The sequence below is a fragment of the Schistocerca cancellata genome, chromosome 2 (assembly GCF_023864275.1).
Source record: "Schistocerca cancellata isolate TAMUIC-IGC-003103 chromosome 2, iqSchCanc2.1, whole genome shotgun sequence".
NCBI lineage: Eukaryota > Metazoa > Arthropoda > Insecta > Orthoptera > Acrididae > Schistocerca > Schistocerca cancellata.
This window is the reverse complement of record NC_064627.1, coordinates 338,810,967-338,828,501: the sequence shown is the minus strand read 5'-3', so window position 1 is coordinate 338,828,501 and position 17,535 is coordinate 338,810,967. Positions and strand designations below refer to the sequence as shown.

At 40.8% G+C, this 17,535-nt stretch overlaps 1 protein-coding gene across 1 annotated transcript in view; it reads right to left on the bottom strand.

Moving 5' to 3' along the window:
* The window catches only part of LOC126153857 (uncharacterized), a 1,728,205-nt gene that overhangs the window by 967,459 nt on the left and 743,211 nt on the right, over positions 1-17,535 (bottom strand). The window contains exons 32-33 of the mRNA XM_049916098.1: positions 10,919-11,062; positions 6,649-6,711 (exon numbers count right to left, since the gene is read on the bottom strand). Coding sequence (XP_049772055.1) covers positions 6,649-6,711; positions 10,919-11,062 — 207 coding nt within the window. The remainder of the gene's footprint in view (positions 1-6,648; positions 6,712-10,918; positions 11,063-17,535) is intronic.

Genomic DNA, 17,535 nt, shown 5'->3' with positions numbered 1-17,535 from the left:
TAGTTTCAAAACTTCACAGATATATAGGATAATATTAGAGATAGAAAGACTTACAAACACAGCTACGTAGAAACTTATAAACGAAGGACAAATGCACATTCAGTGACCTCATTCCAAGCTCTGCCTTCCTGACACGTCTTATAAGGAAATCACAGAAACAATGTCTGTGAACAATGATCAACTATTGTTACCTAAGGTTATCTTTTCAAAAAGTAATTAATGTAGGACACTAACTCTTAATATATAATGATATTATATATAAAACTTGTAATGTGAAACAGAAAGAAGAAGGCTCTATGCAGTTCCGAGATTTTTCCTTCGGATTACTGACTGTCATGGGCGGCCATTGTTTCCTTTTGTTTCTAACTTTTTTCTTAGCGACCACCTTTTTCTAACCAATTTGCAGTTTCTATATTGTTATACTTTCTCTTCGCTGTAAATAATATGTGCCAGTATAATGGGAAATATCATATTATAACATGATGAAATATGCACGATCTGTTTTAAAATACTATGTAACAGATATTTAAATATGCAATAAATGAAAATGAAAACAAAATGAGAAATTTCGAGCTGGTGAATTAGGCAGCTGCAGTGAGCGGAGCCAGTGGCAAACACCTGGTACGCGCGAAGTTTAAAGCTATGCCTTCTGACGATCACAACTGCGTAGTATGAGAATTATGATCCAACTTCTGGCGCCGAATCGTTTTCTGGTGCTGATATCATGTCAGTGCGTTTTTTCTCCTTAAAATACGAGCTCAAGTTGGTGCTTGGTGCTGTTTCCTTATCAGTCGTTTACCACCGATAGAAGGAGGGTCGCCATCCAATGGCAAGTCCTGGCAGTCATGTGGGACATGGATGCCACGAGCAGAAATGTTATTTCGAACGAGTGGGCATTGCTATACAGTCACCTTATACGCCCCAGCAGAGCGTCCGTCGGATTTGGTCGATGAAAGTCCTTGAACTTAATCTGCTATTTATGACAACAGAATTCACACGCAAAGTGGAATTACAGAATTGCAGGCACTGGTGCCCGTTGGACTCGCTTGGTGAGCACAGTAGCAAGTAGACTATACGAACATTTCGAAGTATTCCCTGGGTTGCAGGTATCATCATATAATGCATATTAGGCTTGAGGTAATTTCTTTTCATTTTAAAGCTTTACCGGTGGGTAACATACATATGTTACTAAAGGTTTCTGTCTGTTTGCTCTTGTATGGAGGATTTGTGTTCGGTTTTATAATTTGTCAGTATTCTTGCTGCTTATGTGTGCTTATCTTTTGTACTCAGGATTAATTTAACAGCTTGTTGTTTTTGTGGATGCTTTGTCGGCATTGTAGTTCAAATTTCATTCATATATTCTTTCATGCAACCAGCCTGACCCATTTCCATTTTACCTAAAGAGTTTCAGTTCCATTTTCTTGATTTAGCAAGCTTATGTTTAACGATTGCTCACTCAGTCTTTGAGTTCGATTTTCTTGATTTAGCAAGCTTATGTTTAACGATTGCTCACTCCATCTTCTCATTTGCTGGATTTATAGGTCTCAATTGATGCACTGGCTACTAGTGTATACTTTTTCTTGGAACATGTATTAACTGAGCCCTTCACGGTGTGCTCTAGTAAAGTATTGATTTCATACTGTGCCATTTGAAACCGATTTGACGGGAGATTCACGCTATCTAGTGCATCCAAACGTCAACTGAAACTTTCTCAATTTTTCAGTTATTGTATAATCACTTGTTTTCTTATATTTAGTAAGAATTGGTAAAGTTTTTTTAAATATGATCTGAAATTTTCTCAATTTTCAATTGCTAAATTATTTTGCTGTTTTTCTTACATTTAATTGCAATTTTTAAGGTTCGTGTGTTTAAAGGCAGAAAAGGAAATAAATTTTTTTATTTAATAAAGTCTTTTCTGGATTGTGTGTTACGGTTTTGTAGGCTAGTGCCTTACCGCTCGCTAGCTCCTCGCTTACTACAGTATTTCATTATGGGCAAAAGATTATTTGTACTGGTCAAGAAAAATTGAACACTGACTTTAATAAGAAACACTGAACCAGTTACTATAAATTTATTTGTAATGCAAGCGTTTCGGTCACGTCCTTTTCCAACTAGGCTCAAATGTAACACATTGCACATGATTGGGGAGGGTAGTAGGTGCCTAGTGGGGCATATGTACTCCGTTGATAAAGCGGGGATAAGCTAGCCCCCCCCCTCTCCCCCCCTTATTTTGTTGCAGCGGGCTCCGCTACTGTGACAGGGGGCTTTCAATGTCTACCACGACTCCGGGCGAACAAAAAATTGAGTACATACCTTTATTTTTCGAGGTTATAATTAAAACATTTTGGTTATTCCCTCGTATATTACAGTTTGCTGGAAGATTTCACCACATTCCTCTGGAGGCGTGCATTTCCTTCACACGCCATTGCTCGATCCACACTCTCGGGCAACAGTGGCCGCTATTCATTCCGACGCAAAATCTGGAAACTGATTCACCGGAAGCGAACTGCGCAGTGGGAGGGTCCGCTTGTAAGGAACAACTTGGCCGAGCATACGGGGAGCCGTACCGTGAACTCTGAGTCACAGTGTTTCCTGCCCTGCGCGCAGTCAACACTGCTCGCTCTTGTCTTCTTAATGAAGCTGCGTCATAGCAGAAACGCCAGTGTCGAAACGTTAACACACCCCAAAGCAATCTTTTAGAGCTGCTGAATTTTGTTCGGTGTCTGCCGGTGTTCCCACGTATTCGTGTTTAGCAGAATGTATTATGAACATGGCAAGACAGAAACCAGATTTGTGAATCTCCGGAAAGACATTTCTTTGATGTCGCGCTGGATATACAAAAGCTTCTTAGAATGTATCTCTGATTAGGTGTAACTACCGGAAGGCACCGGACCGGACAAGCAAGCAACTTTAATGTCCAGATTGAGAACTAAATCAAATACGGTCGTGCACAGCACTTGCCGTTTACTTGATATAAATACTCCAAATCGTAAATCTTCGGAACATAGCTGAGTCACAAACAAAACTCTTGCACTCATGACGCAAATTTGCACGGAGAATTTGTATGAATCAATTCTAGCCTATTCCGTCACTCTTATCGAAGACTACGTCAACCAAGCCAACGTCTCAACACTCTGCTCTGAGGTCTCTCCCTTTACCGAACAAGTCCACGCTAAGTAGACCGGAACATCAGCCGAGAAAATGGAAAAGAGGCCGAGCAGAAACCCACGGGCGCGCCTGGAAAGACATTTAGGATTCTGTCAGTCTTCGGTATTGCAGTACCAATTAATTAAGAAGGATCAATTACTACCGACTGCAGAATTGCACAACGAAAACACCACCTCCATCCCAAGAGGCACACGGCTTCTACAACCCACGAAAGCCGCAGGCGATTCCTCGATTCCCCGGGCTCCCAAACGCTCCGATCAGAATGGCTTAGGATCAGAATGCAGGCCATTTCCTGTTCCCTTTAACAGTGCTTCTGTGCAAAATTTCTCTCTGGTAGGATTTCTAGGAGTTTATCTGCCATGGATGTTGGAAACACTGGCCGTGAATGCGAAATTTCTCGCCCTGTGAGTCAGCCATGTAGGCTCCGGGCGCAACCCATTTAGGAGGATTATTCAGCTCCAAGCTGAAGAAATTCTCCTTCCCTCAGAAGCTGACCTGTCACAGACAACAGCTAAAGGAAGAGCACATAGACACGGCCAGAGGATGAGATAAAAGCCTTTCAATCGCCAAGACTGCACAAATTCTTCTTTATTTTTGACAACCGATATCGACAAAACTGTGATCTTCTGGTCTGAACTATAATGCATAGACGTGCATGTATCTCTTATCATGATTTGTGACATAATATTTGAGAAAAAAATTTGACATTAAAAAAATCGAAATGGAAAATGTACATTTACATATCTTCAAAAAAGTTTTTTTACAAAACCTGTTCATTCTGAGTTAGAGCCTCATACCATGTTGTCATCGTAGCGGCGAAAATACAGTACGCATTATATACCTAAAAGTTTGTCAGAAATAAAACATTTACAGTTGAAAAGCACCTTGAGCACCTGGCAATGTTCGCATTCATAGTGCTCACGGATGATTGTTAATTCTTCAAACTCATAATACACATTAAAATGCACATTTGCTATTCTGCTAGCCTTTGCGTGATATGTTCGATAGACTGAGGACCCACTTTAGACGAGGTATATGATGCAACTCAAATTGTGCATTTTACGGTATATTCTGATTTTTAAGAATCAACAATCATCCGTGAGCGCTACGTATGCGAACATGGCCAGGTGCAAGATGTGCTTCTTAACTGTAAAACGCTTAATTTCTGACAAATCTTTGTATAGTGTGCTATATTTTTTCCACCATAATGACAACGTGGCATGAGGTTCCAACTCAAAGGGAACAAGTATTTCAACAAAAATTCTTTGAATGTATGCTAATGTATGTCTGCGTTTCCATTTTTTGTAATGTCAAAAAAATGGTTCAAGCGGCTCTGGGCACTATGGGACTTAACTGCTGAGGTCATCAGTCCCCTAGAACTTAGAACTACTTAAACATAACTAACCTAAGGACATCACACACCTTCATGCCCGAGGCAGGATTCGAACCTGTGACCGTAGCGGTCGCGCGGATCCAGACTGTAGCGCCTAGAACCGCTCGGCCACCCCGGCCGGCTGTAACGTCAAACAAAATTTTTTCTCAAATATTAGTTGACGGATCATGATAGGAGATGTATTCAGTTTAAATGCATTATGTTACAGACCAGAAGATAGCATATATGTCGAAATCGGTTGTCAGAAATTAAGTCTAATTCATGTGATCTGGCTACTGAAAGTTTTTTCATCGAGTGAAAAGTAAATCGCTCGTTCTAATTTCTCGAGATGAGAAAATTCTGTCAAATAATGAGACGTTGCAGAATATTCACAATTCTTTTTCGTTGTCAGTGTTCACTATGAAGTCGTAAAAATGTACGTCAATCTCAACAATGTTTGTTAGTTTAACTCAGCTTCCTTAGGAAAAACTGGCTACGCTGAGGCACGCAGTCTCTATTTTTCCGTGAGAGGTGCTATAATGTTCCCCATGAGACCCAAGAAAAATACTTCAGCATCGTACGCGAAATTATAAAAAACATACAATGAAATAAATCTATGTAATAACTGCAATGATATGTAAATTCGTTTCCGCTTCATCTATAAAATAATCAATGTTGTCAAATGAAAGTAAAGTTTTATGGCCAGATACTCTTACTACTAGGCCAAGCTTCTAGAAGCACCTTTTCTCGATCTGTTGTTGTACCGTAAGCCTGTTAAGTTTCGTTGTGCTGATAATGCACTTAAAGGTTGTAATATCTAATTCTATACTTCGTAATACTTGTCATGTTTGAGTCCCATGTAAATAAAGATAATTTTTGTGTACTTCTGCATCTTTTCATAGGCCGTAAAGAAAATATTGGGGACGGATTGTTTGGCGGTATAACGATCGGACACATTAAGTGCACTTTTGTTATTGGTTCATCACCAGGACAGAAACACCCTGAGATTGACTTACCGGTCATTTCTTCCAGCTTTTACGTACATTTTTGTACTAAAAAGTTGGTTAGGTTGATCCGTCATTTGTTAGTGAACAATGATGTCGTCAGTCGCTCCATTGACTTGATGTCTCCGGCTCCAAGAGATAATTTAGAAATTAAACGCTGATTATAAATGTCAGGAATTTCATCAGTTTTTTTTTAATCTAAAGATATAGGTTAGTTACGTCTCATTGGGGGTATCACTTTCTTGTTGTTGTAGTTACAAAAGACGTTTTAGGAGTTATATCCTCTTCTTACCGTGACTTACTGAGAAAACTTTTATTTAAAACATCTCAGACTTTAAATAAGAGGGAGAGAGAGAGAGAGAGAGAGAGAGAGAGAGAGAGAGAGAGAGAGACGTTTCATTGCGCATATAACCTCAAATTTTTAATCTAGGAGGACCTGTACCACCGTTAACTTTACAGCCGTTATTCTTTCTGTTAATGATCAGTCGCTATAAAACTTCAGTGGTGGTCTGATGAGTATTTATTCGTTTTTACGCAATAATCGGCATTTTATCCTCTTAGCTATGAGCTGATATAGTAGTTAAGTCAGAGTTGAGACGGAAACATTTCTCAAAAGATCCTCTGAGACTGTTAGACAAGTATATGATTCTTGGTTGCAGATGGTGATTCCATAGTGAAGCCAGAGCTGAGACGGAACATCTCTCAAAGAATGCTGTAAGACGATTAGATAAACATGTGATACGCTGTTGCAAATGAAGATTCCATATGTCCACAGTAGTATGTCACAACACTATTTTGCATCGTGTTCGTTAAGTACTTACCTTCAGAGAAGAAGTAAACCTGCGCACATGTTGTAGCGAAGAATTATTGGTGATGGGATGACGGTTTGCCACCCTATAGTTACTGCAGTGAAGATCGGAAAATTACGTTTATCTTTCAGTACTCGCCACTGGACGGAGAATAACAGCACTGCTGTACATACTAGAATACGTGAGGGGACGTATGTTATTTCGGATGCTCTTGAGGTGCAGGGATAAAGCTATGCGCTTTGCGTTTTCGCGGCAGAGGACAGGGGGTGCGCATGCGTAATTGATGCAGTCCTACCTGGCAGTATTCTCGGTCGGTCTCCTCCAAGTCATCCGCACTGTCGAGGTCGGGGTCACGGGCCTGCAACACGAAGATCCTTTGTTAACAGTTATTCTGAATACGAGTACGTGCACTGAGGTGACAACAGTCATGGGACAGTGAGACGCACATATACAGATATGGCGGCAGTATCGCGTACAAAAGGTAAAAAAGGGCAGTACATTGGCGGAGTTGTCATTTGTATTCAAGTGATTCATGTGAAAAGATGTCTGAGGTCATTATGGTCGCACGACGGAAATTAATAGGCTCTGAGAGCGGAATGGTAGTTGGAATTAGACACATGCATTATTCCATTTCAGAAATTGTTTGTGAATTCAGTAATCCGAGTTCCACAGGTTCCCAGAATACCAAATTTCAGACTTTAACTCTCACCACGGACAAAGCAGTGGCCGACGGCCAACTAGCGAGAGCAGAGGCGTTTGCGTAGAGTTGCCAGTGCTAACAGACAAGTAACACTGCGTGAAACCGCAGAATCCAGCGCGGGACGTACGACGAACGTATCCGATAGAACAATGTGGCGAAATTTTGCGCCATTGGGGTATGGCAGCAGACGACCGGCGCGATCGCCTTTGCTAAGAGCACGATATCACCTGCAGCGCCTCTTCTGGGCTCGCGATCATATCGGCTGGATCCTAGACACTGGAAAACATCATGGGCCTCATGTTCCCAAGCAACGATAGCTTGTTTGTGAATGACAATGCGCGTTCTCACAGGGGCACGATTATTCGCGATTGGCACGAAGAACATTTTGGACAGTTTGAGTGAATAATTTGGCCACGGAGGCCTCCCGACATGAATCCCATCGAACATATATGTGACGTAATCGAGAGGTCAGTTCGTGCACAAACTCCTGCACCGGCAGGACTTTCGCAATTATGGACGGCTATAGAGGCAGTGTGGCTCAATATTTCTACAGGGGACTTCCAAAAACTTACTGAGTCCATTCCACGTCGCGTTGCTGCACTACACCGGGCAAAATGCAATCCGACACTATATTAGGAGGATATCCCATGACTTTTGTCATCTCAGTGCAAATATCCCGTATTCGTAAGAACATCTTCTGACTGTAAATACAGATATTACAACTTCTCTAATAGTTAGTTTTCAAGTTATGCTTCACAAACTTTTTGTGTAGCCTGTTGCACTGATGTGGAACCATTTAGTTTACAAGCTACTGTCGTACTTAAAAGTTTGTGCATCGGTACGTGATAACCATTTACTCATGAGCGCAATCAAAACGAAACAAACGCATTACATCAACAAAACACATTCCAAATAATCGCCTATTAACGTTAAGCAATTGACACGAATAGCTTTTTGCGTTTTTTTTATTTAAACCTATCTACGCTGATTATCAAAATTTTACTTCATTTGGTAGGTAATCAAACAATGCTTTCGTCGCATCATTAACCTTTTTCAGCAAAACACAGACGTGAAAGAAGAATTATGAAGGTTATGTTACGCATTTTATCGGCTTTACATCCATGTAATTCGTTTTTATCTGTAATGGCGTGTTTGCAACTAATTTCAGTAGAGAATATGTTTACAGGGTAGTTGTACTTAAACTTTCGCTGCTTGAGCCAGTGTGGACAAACAAGTGTTTACCGTATGGGTACCCAACTTTTGGGAATGATGTTCATACTGTGCGCTGCAGGATTTGCGTTGCTATTAGTGTTAGTCATGACTTGCCGCTAGGCGCCGGTGATGGTACGGCGATTTAGGGTTGAAACACAAGCATCAGTGTGAATTGCAGTTGCAGACAGTCACCATGGGTCCGGACAAGGTGAGCAGCGCCTTACTCGTAAAGCTATTTTATCAAACCAATAGCTATAGAGCTGATGCAACTTGCGACTATCGACGCATTACAGGAGTACTGAGGGCGCTCTTTCCGCACCGGCGTTGAAAGAGATGATTCATAGCTTCGAATTAACTGGAGAGATAACTTCGAATTAACTGGAGATTTGTGAACTGCTCCTCGGAGCGGCCGACTGCCAATTGCGTCACCAGTTATTACTGTAGCCGTGGCTGGGAATGTTGGAAGCCATATGCTGTCTTCAAGCGGTGCACCGGCTGTGTCACGGCAGCTGAACATTCTATGGTCCCCCGTTCGAAAAGTGCTGCGAACAGTTTGTGAAATGGTGCCTCTAGTGCGGTTCCAGGCTGTCGTGGGTGCAGATGAGCGTCACACTGAACAATGTCTGTAACCTCGAACGTAAATATGGTACATAATTAACAAGCATTACCCTCTCATGTGGAAATTAATACGTGTTTATTTCAGTGACTTATTCGTTATTTATCTTCAGCATGTCCTTGTAAATGTTGCAACAAATTCTCATTGTCCTACATACTCCTTTTTGATGGGGGTCCCTCTCAAGTAGCTAAAGTTTAATAATAACCACCCTGTATGAACAACATCTTCCTCAAATCGTCATCCCACCACAAATTTACTTTGTACCATGCATCTATAACAGTAAAATTGAGACATGTACACCCTGTCTGCTATATTTATGATAACGTCTTCTCTAGCTTATAGATAGTTCTTGCAATGGACGAAAAATTATTTCATTATTCATTTCGAAAAATACAAACGAACTAATTGACAACCCAAAAGAATAGCAACTATGAGTAACTACATTCCCGTAAGACCTACAAAGTATTATTGTTATTATAGTTATTATTAACATCGTTATTATTAATATTGTTATTATAATGGCAGTCATCAGCCACAAAGCATCGGCAGTTTGAAATCTTCCAGTATCTGCCTGTTCGGTGGTAAAAAGTTCGACATTCAAGTGATTTACAAACAGTAACTATGGTTGACTTGAAATTGGGGAGCACAATGTGAGTGAACCAAGTGTCGCTGGGGATAGGAATAGTGGAGTGGAAGCATGTGTTGTAACATCGCCTATCGCCAATGTGGACAGTTAGCATTCTTCTCTGAGGGGGAACTTGAGTTAGTAGTCGCGCCGCATTGGGACCTGCTTTATCAGGCTATGAAAAGGTTCTTAGAAATAAACAGTAGCGCCTGATAACTCACTAGTCTTTGATTTAATAAAGCACATATGAAAACTAAATACTGTGTATCTTTCGTCATTTCAAAAATAAAGCACTCCATCTTCAGGCCACGAGTGGCCTACCGGGACCATCCGACCGCCGTGTCATCCTCAGAGGAAGGTGCGGATAGGAGGGGCGTGGGGTCAGCACACGGCTCTCCCGGTCGTTATGATGGTATTCTTGACCGAAGCCGCTACTAGTCGGTCGAGTAGCTCCTCAATTGGCATCACGAGGCTGAGTACACCCCGAAAAATGGCCACCACGCCCGACAGCGCTTAACTTCGGTGATCGCACGGGAACCGGTGTAGCCACTGCGTCAAGGCCGTTGCCCATGTCAAAAATGAAAGTTTTAAAAGAAAATCTTTTTCATTGTTTAGTTTAGTTTAGTTAAACGCTAATGTAGGTGAAGGTAGGGAATGCGGTGGGGGGGGGGGGGGGGAGGGGCAGGAAAGAGGACTACCTAATACCAGATTGCAGTCAGGCGTTATGGTCTCAGGTTACCAGGTATTAGGTTTTTTTGCCCAAGTATTCGGTATTTCAACCCGGTGTTCGGCGTTCGGAACCGAAGTATGAGTGGTTCGGTTCTCCTAGAATGCCATTCATATTATTAATTTGTTTCTTTATTTGCAAAATCATGCCAGTAACAATTTGGTGTCTGTTGCCAGCCGACGATGCTGCATTTGGAACAATTACAAGTGCCTATATCCACAAAGTGAATAATGGCGGTTCCATGAAGCAATCAATGCCTATGTGGAAATAGTCGTCAGTCACACGAATCAAACTGAGTGTTGATATGGCAAATGCAGAATTATACATTCGTTGTAATTTAAAGTTTATAACAGGCAACTTTTACCATAAGTTAAAGGTAACAAAAATGTATCCAAGACTGTAATTACTAATAACAAATACAATTTTTAGAGTTTACTAGGTGTTTTATCGTTTCCACCCTCAGCCCTCAGGTCAGCAAATCCTTTCGCCAGGCAATGTTCGGTAATTTTGTTAATTTAATCTGGCAACCCTAGTCCCTACAGACGCTGACTTCCTCGTATCCTTGCTGACGACAACGATCAGATCTGGCGACAGTGCCGCAGATCATATTACAAGCGCCGACGTTCTGCTTAAGTGCGTGAAGGCGGGGTGACAGTTGGCTCAGACTGCAGGCGGCGTTACTCACGAGGGCGGGGTGCTCCTGGCGCAGCTCGGCGCACCACTGCTGATAGGGCGGCCCGCAGCCGGACACCTTGGTGAGGAAGTCTCGCAGCTCGCGGCACAGCGGCGGGTTGCGGTCCAGCTCCACCCGCGACACGCGCAGCCACTCCTGCAACACGGCGCAGGCAGGCCGGGCTGAAACGCTGCCAAGTGCTGACACGAAAACATCACTACTCTAGTTGCAGCTGGTAAGGTAACAGGTGAGGAGAAACAGTGTCACTACTCCACGATGAGGCGCAGAAGACGGCACGATGCTGACTGTCTATTGTGTCACCCTCTGCCAAACGGCGTCGTGCAGATGCCGCATGGAAGACGCACGGGGTCCCCAGACTGCTCTCACCTTTGTAGACGTTCTCATTCTGAAACGTTCCTTTCGTCCGTGCGTCGGAACTTCCGTGGCGTCGAGCGAAGTAAGTCACATGTTCCACAGATAATTTGGGCGACTCTTTTATCGAAATGATGTGGAACGAGTCAGTTTACGGGATATTTATACATGGCAAGTTCAAACAGTAACGAACACATTATCATTTTATACCCACTCATGCAACTACACATAAAAACAAGTTGTTTTTCTTTTTTTCGTTACTAGTTTTAAAGCAGAAATTCTTCACTGGAATAGAAGGAGTTGTCCAGGAGAAATTATTTTAATTACAATTAAAACTTACATCGCTTCCTATCAGACATGTCTAACAATTTTTAGTGTTGCATATTGACCTCCACTTTGAGCCACTGACAGCTTTAGCAAAGGGTAACTTTTACTCTAGCGCTGTAGATATGTTTTTCACTGTTGTTCTCAAACTGTGATGGATTACCTCCGACGAATTTCATTAGCGAAAATACGTATTGTGACCGCGCAGTTAAAATAGCTAGCTCCTTGAAGAGATATCTACATCACGTCTGGAAGTGAACACCACATATTATTCTTACTGCTCGCTTTTGTGCAATCAGTACTTTCTTTCTAAGTGTTGACTTACCGCAGAAAATAATTATGTACGACATTGTTGAGTGGAAATATGCAAGATACCTATGGAGCCTGATACGTTTGTTCCAGCATTAGCAATTACGCGAAGAGAGAAAGTAGCTGAATTTAATTGTTTGAAAATGTCTGTAATACGCTTCTCATCAATATCTACACCAGAAAATTTGGAGCATTCTACTCTGTTTACTGACTTCTGCTCATGTGCTACATCAATTGTTGGTATGACTCTATTTGTTGCACAGAACTGAATGTAATGATTTTTTTCAAAATTGTGGGAGAGTCTATTTTCGCTGAACTACTTAATAATTTTTTTGGGAGTATCATTTACTAACTCTTCTGTTGCTTTCTCTAATGGGATTTACTATAAAGTTGGTATCGTCTGCAAAAAATACCAATTTTGCTTGTTGAATGTTAAATGGTAGGTCATTCACATGTATAAGGAATACGAATGGACTCAAAATTGAGCCCTATGGGACTCCTTCGTGGCCCCCCCCCCCCTTCCCTTTTTTTTTTTTTTTACTGCAGTTCTCAAATGTTCTATCTTTCCGATACTCTCTGAATCATTCAGCATTACCTTTTGCATTCTGTTTTTCAAGTATGATTCAGACTGGCTGTGAGGGAAGCCATCAATTTCAATTCCATAAAACATTAGTTCTTCTAACAGAGCATCATGACCTACACAATCGAAGCACATGGCCACATCATTATTAGATCTAAATTAAGTAATTTTGTCTTGATGCTGATTGATGTAGGATATGAAAGCAAGATACCACTGCTGTTTATACAACTTAGTCAGCTGATAACTTCCGTCATATGTAGTATTATTATGTAACCTCAGAGATGGAGTCTAATTGTTATAAGCCAACTCCAGTTTTACTCATAGAGTGATGGCACATCGATGTAAATATAAAAGAATATAAAAATAAAAGGTTTTTTATGTGTAGTTTTATATTAGCACATATTTTCAGTAATATAAACATTTTATACGTGCACTAAACTTTACGTTAGAATCCCACATAGTGTGGGGGCTTGTTTTACGATATTCTATTACAAAATTTTTAATTTTCATCTTTCGGTTGCAGCGAAATCAACCAATAAGGTCAAATCCTATTTCATAAGTCTGTAAGTTTCGACTGTGTAGCTTTCCTCTAAACCTATTTCTGTTACGTGTGTTATATGGCATGAACTTGTTAATGTATATAATCTGTTATGTCATCGTTACGTCACAATTTATCCTATTTTTATTTGGTAATGTAGGCAGCCATCCATGACAATTTACAGCATACTGTTTATTTTTATAGAATTTGTGTGAACTTCGCCGTTATTATTATATGGTGTATTCTGATTTGATTTTTGCACTTCTTCTATTAATATCAATGTTAAACAAAAGAGTGGCCGTGTTACATTAGTTGTAATTGATGTCAAACAGTGCAGACCAGCATGTGGTGGTGCCTCTCAGCAGTAGCTCCCGCTATATTCCAAATTCTGTCGTTAGTACTCTGTCGCAGCCAACATGGCCTTACACCACTGAGCGGCAAGACGTGGCATGTATCTGTCTTGTTCGATCCAAGTGTAGCCAAAGTTGTACATACTTTACGACAAAATACTTCGCTTGTCATTGTAATGCCTGATTTTTGTGATATGTTCTTTTTTTAAAAACAAAGAGAATTACTTATTAGAGGTATTAATCATGTAACTACTACTGTCAAATTTTATGGGCATGTAATTTTCTTCATTGAGCTTTTGTGTATGCCCTACTATATTCTTTATTTTTTGACTGTTGGTGTAATCTCGACATATTTTCTTTTTATAGATATGAGGATGTCAGTACATACTGCAGAAATTAGTAATCCAGTAATAGTGTTAACATAGTGACCTTGGCAAATAAATGGCTTTTCAAAAGAAGTCTACAGTACAAAATTATAGATCACCTCCTGCACTGAAAGGTCATGTGAGGTAACCAGAACTGAATAACTTCCTTCGTTTTGAAACTGAGTGCGAGACCATTCTCAGAAAATCACTCAATAGTATTTTTAACATTATTCACTATTCCTTCTGTTGCTGTTTTTATGCTTGGATTGATAACAGTACTAGTGTCATCCGCAAAAAGAACTAATGCTGCTTGTTGTGTGTTAGACGGAAGGCCGTTTACATATGTGAGCGACAATAGTGGATCTAAGATTGAGACTTGGACTCTCCCCAGTCAGAAGAATCTCCCCTAATTTCATTGTCTGAGTTATTAAATACAACTTTCAGCATTCTTTTGGTTAGATATGACAGTACGCATTGGTTGGCTATACCATTAGTTCCATAAAACCTCGGCTTACCTCGGAGAATATTGTGATTCCCACAATAAAATACTTTAGATAAGCCACACAAAATACCAACTGACGCTATTTTGTTATTTAATGGTTGTAAAATTTGGTGACTGAGCATGTAAATGGCATTCTCAGTTGCGCAACTCTTCTGAAATCCAAACAGTGTTTGCTGAGTATATTATTGCTGTTCAGGCGAGACACTATGCTGCAAATATATCACATTATCAAAAAATTTGGATAATGATGTCAGTAGTGAAATGGGACGGTAGTTCCTGTCATCTATTCTGTCATCTTTCCTACAGAGGGCTTAACAATGGCGAATTTCAATCTCTCAGGAAAAGTGCCCTGAGTTAGTGATGCGGTACATATTACAGAAACGACAGGGCTTATTGCATGAGAGTAAGTCTTTAGCACTCTGTTGGAAACGCCACAAAATCGGGATGTGATTTTATTTTCGCGAGAATATATAATTTTCTCGAAAATGAAATCTCCTCTCTATTTTCGGGAGAATATATAATCCCCCCCCATGAACCATGGACCTTGCCGTTGGTGGGGACGCTTGCGTGCCTCAGCGATACAGATAGCCGTACCGTAGGTGCAAACACAACAGAGGGGTATCGGTTGAGAGGCCGGACAAACGTGTGGTTCTTGAAGAGGGGCAGCAGCCTTTTCAGTAGTTGCAGGGGCAACAGTCTGGATGATAGACTGATCTGGCCTTGTAACATCCACTAACCAAAACGGCCTTGCTATGCTGGTACTGCGAACGGCTGAAAGCAGGGGGAAACTACAGCCGTAAATTTTCCCGAGGGCATGCAGCTTTACTCTATGGTTAAATGATTATTGAATCCTCTTGGGTAAAATATTCCGGAGGTAAAAAAGTCCCCCATTCGGATCTCCAGACGGAGACTACTCAGGAGCACGTCGTTATCAGGAGAAAGAAAGCAGACGTTCTACACATCTGAGAGAGGAATGTCAGATCCCTTAATCGGGCAGGTAGGTTAGATAATTTAAAAAGGGAAATGGATAGGTTAAAGTTAGAATTGGGAATTAGTGAATTTCGGTGGCAGGAGGAACAAGACTTCTGGTCAGGTGAATACGGGGTTATAAATAAAATATCAAATAGGGGTAATGCAGGAGTAGGTTTAATAACGAATAAAAAATCTACTACAAACAGGATAGTGTACGCATTATTGTGGCCTAGGTAGACACGAAGCCCACGCCTACCACAGTAGTACAAGTTTATATGCCAACTAGCTCCGCAGATGAAGAAGAGATTGATCAAATGTATGAAGAGGTAAATGAAATTATTCAGATAGTAAAGGGAGACGAAAATTTAATAGTCATGGGTGACTGGAATTCGACAGTAAGAAAAGGAATGGAAAGAAACGTAGTAGGTGAATATGGAGGAGGAGGAAGGAATGAAAGAGGAAGCCGCCTGGTAGAATTTTGCACAGAGCATAACTTAATCATAGCTAATACTTGGTTCAAGAATCATGAAAGAAGGTTGTAAGCATGGAAGAGGCCTGGAGGAACTGGAAGGTTTCAGATAGACTAAATAATGATGAGACAGAGATTTAGGAATCAGGTTTTAAATTGTAAGACATTTCTAGGGGCAGATGTGGACTCTGACCACAATCTATTGGTTATGAACTGTAGATTAAAACTGAAGAAACTGCAAAAAGTTGAAAATTTAAGGAGATGGGACCAGGGTAAACTGAAAGAACCAGAGGATGTAGAGATTTTCATTGAGAGCATTAGGAAAAGGTTGACAAGAATGGAGGAAAGGAATACAGTAGAAGAAGAATGGGTAGCTTTGAGAAATGAAATAGTGAAGGCAGCAGAGGATCGAGTAGATAAAAAGACGAGGGCTAGTAGAAATCCTTGGGTAACAGAAGATATATTGAATTTAAGTGATAGAAGGAGCAAAAATAAAAATCCAGTAAATGAAGCAGGCAAAAAGAAATACAAACGTCTCAAAAATGAGATCGACAGGAAGTACAAAACGTCTAAGCAGGGATGGCTAGAGGACAAATGAAAGGATGTAGAACATATATCACTAGGAGTAAGATAGATACAGCCTACAGGAAAATTAAAGAGACCTTTGGAGAGAAGAGAGCCACTAATATGAATATCAAGAGCTCAGATGGAAACCCAGTTGTAGGCAAAGAAGGAAAGAAGGGAAAGCAGAAAGGTGGGAGGAATATATAGAGGGTCTATACAAGGGCGATGTACTTGAGGACAATATTATGGAAATGGAAGAGGATGTAGATGAAAATGAAATGGGAGAAATGATACTACGTGAAGAGTTTGACAGAGCACTGAAAGACCTAAGTCGAAACAAGGCTCCGGGAGAAGACAACATTCCATTAGAACTACTGACAGCCTTGGGAGAGCCAGTCCTGACAAAACTCTACCATCTGATGAGCAAGATGTATGAGACAGGCCAAATACCCTCAGACTTCAAGAAGAATATAATAATTCCAATCCCAAAGAAAGCAGGTGTTGACAGATGTGAAAATTATCGAACTATCAGATAATAGTCACGGCTGCAAAATACTAACACGAATTCTTTACAGACGAATGGAAAAACTGATAGAAGCCGACCTCGGGGAACATCAGTTTGGATTCCGTAGAAATGTTGGAACACGTGAGGCAATACTGACCCTACGACTTCACTTAGAAAATATGTTAAGGAAAGGAAAACCTACGTTTTTAGCATTTGTAGACTTAGCGAAAGCTTTTGACAATGTTGACTGGAATACTTTCCTTCAAATTCTGAAGGTGGCAGGGGTAAAATACAGGGAGCGAAAGGCCATTTACAATTTGTACAGAAGCCAGATGACAGTTATAAGAGTCGAGGTGCATGAAAGGGAAGCAGTGGTTGGGAATGGAATGTGACAGGATTGCAGCCTATCGGCGATGTTAACAATTTGTATATTAAGCAAGCAGTATAGGAAACAAAAGAAAAATTCGTAGTAGGAATTAAAATCCATGGAAAAGAAATAAAAACTTCGAGGTTTGCCGATGACATTGTAATTCTGTCAGAGACAGCAAAGGAGCTGGAAGAGCAGTTGAACAGTATCGACAGTGTCTTGAAAGGAGGATATAAGATGAACATCAAGAAATGCAAAACGAGGATAATGGAATGTAGTCGAATTAAATCGGGTGATGCTGCCGGAATTAGATTAGGAAATGAGACACTTAAAGTAGCAAATGAGTTTTTCTGTTTCTGGAGCAAAATGGCTGATGATGGTCGAAGTAGAGAGGAAATAAAATGTAGACTGG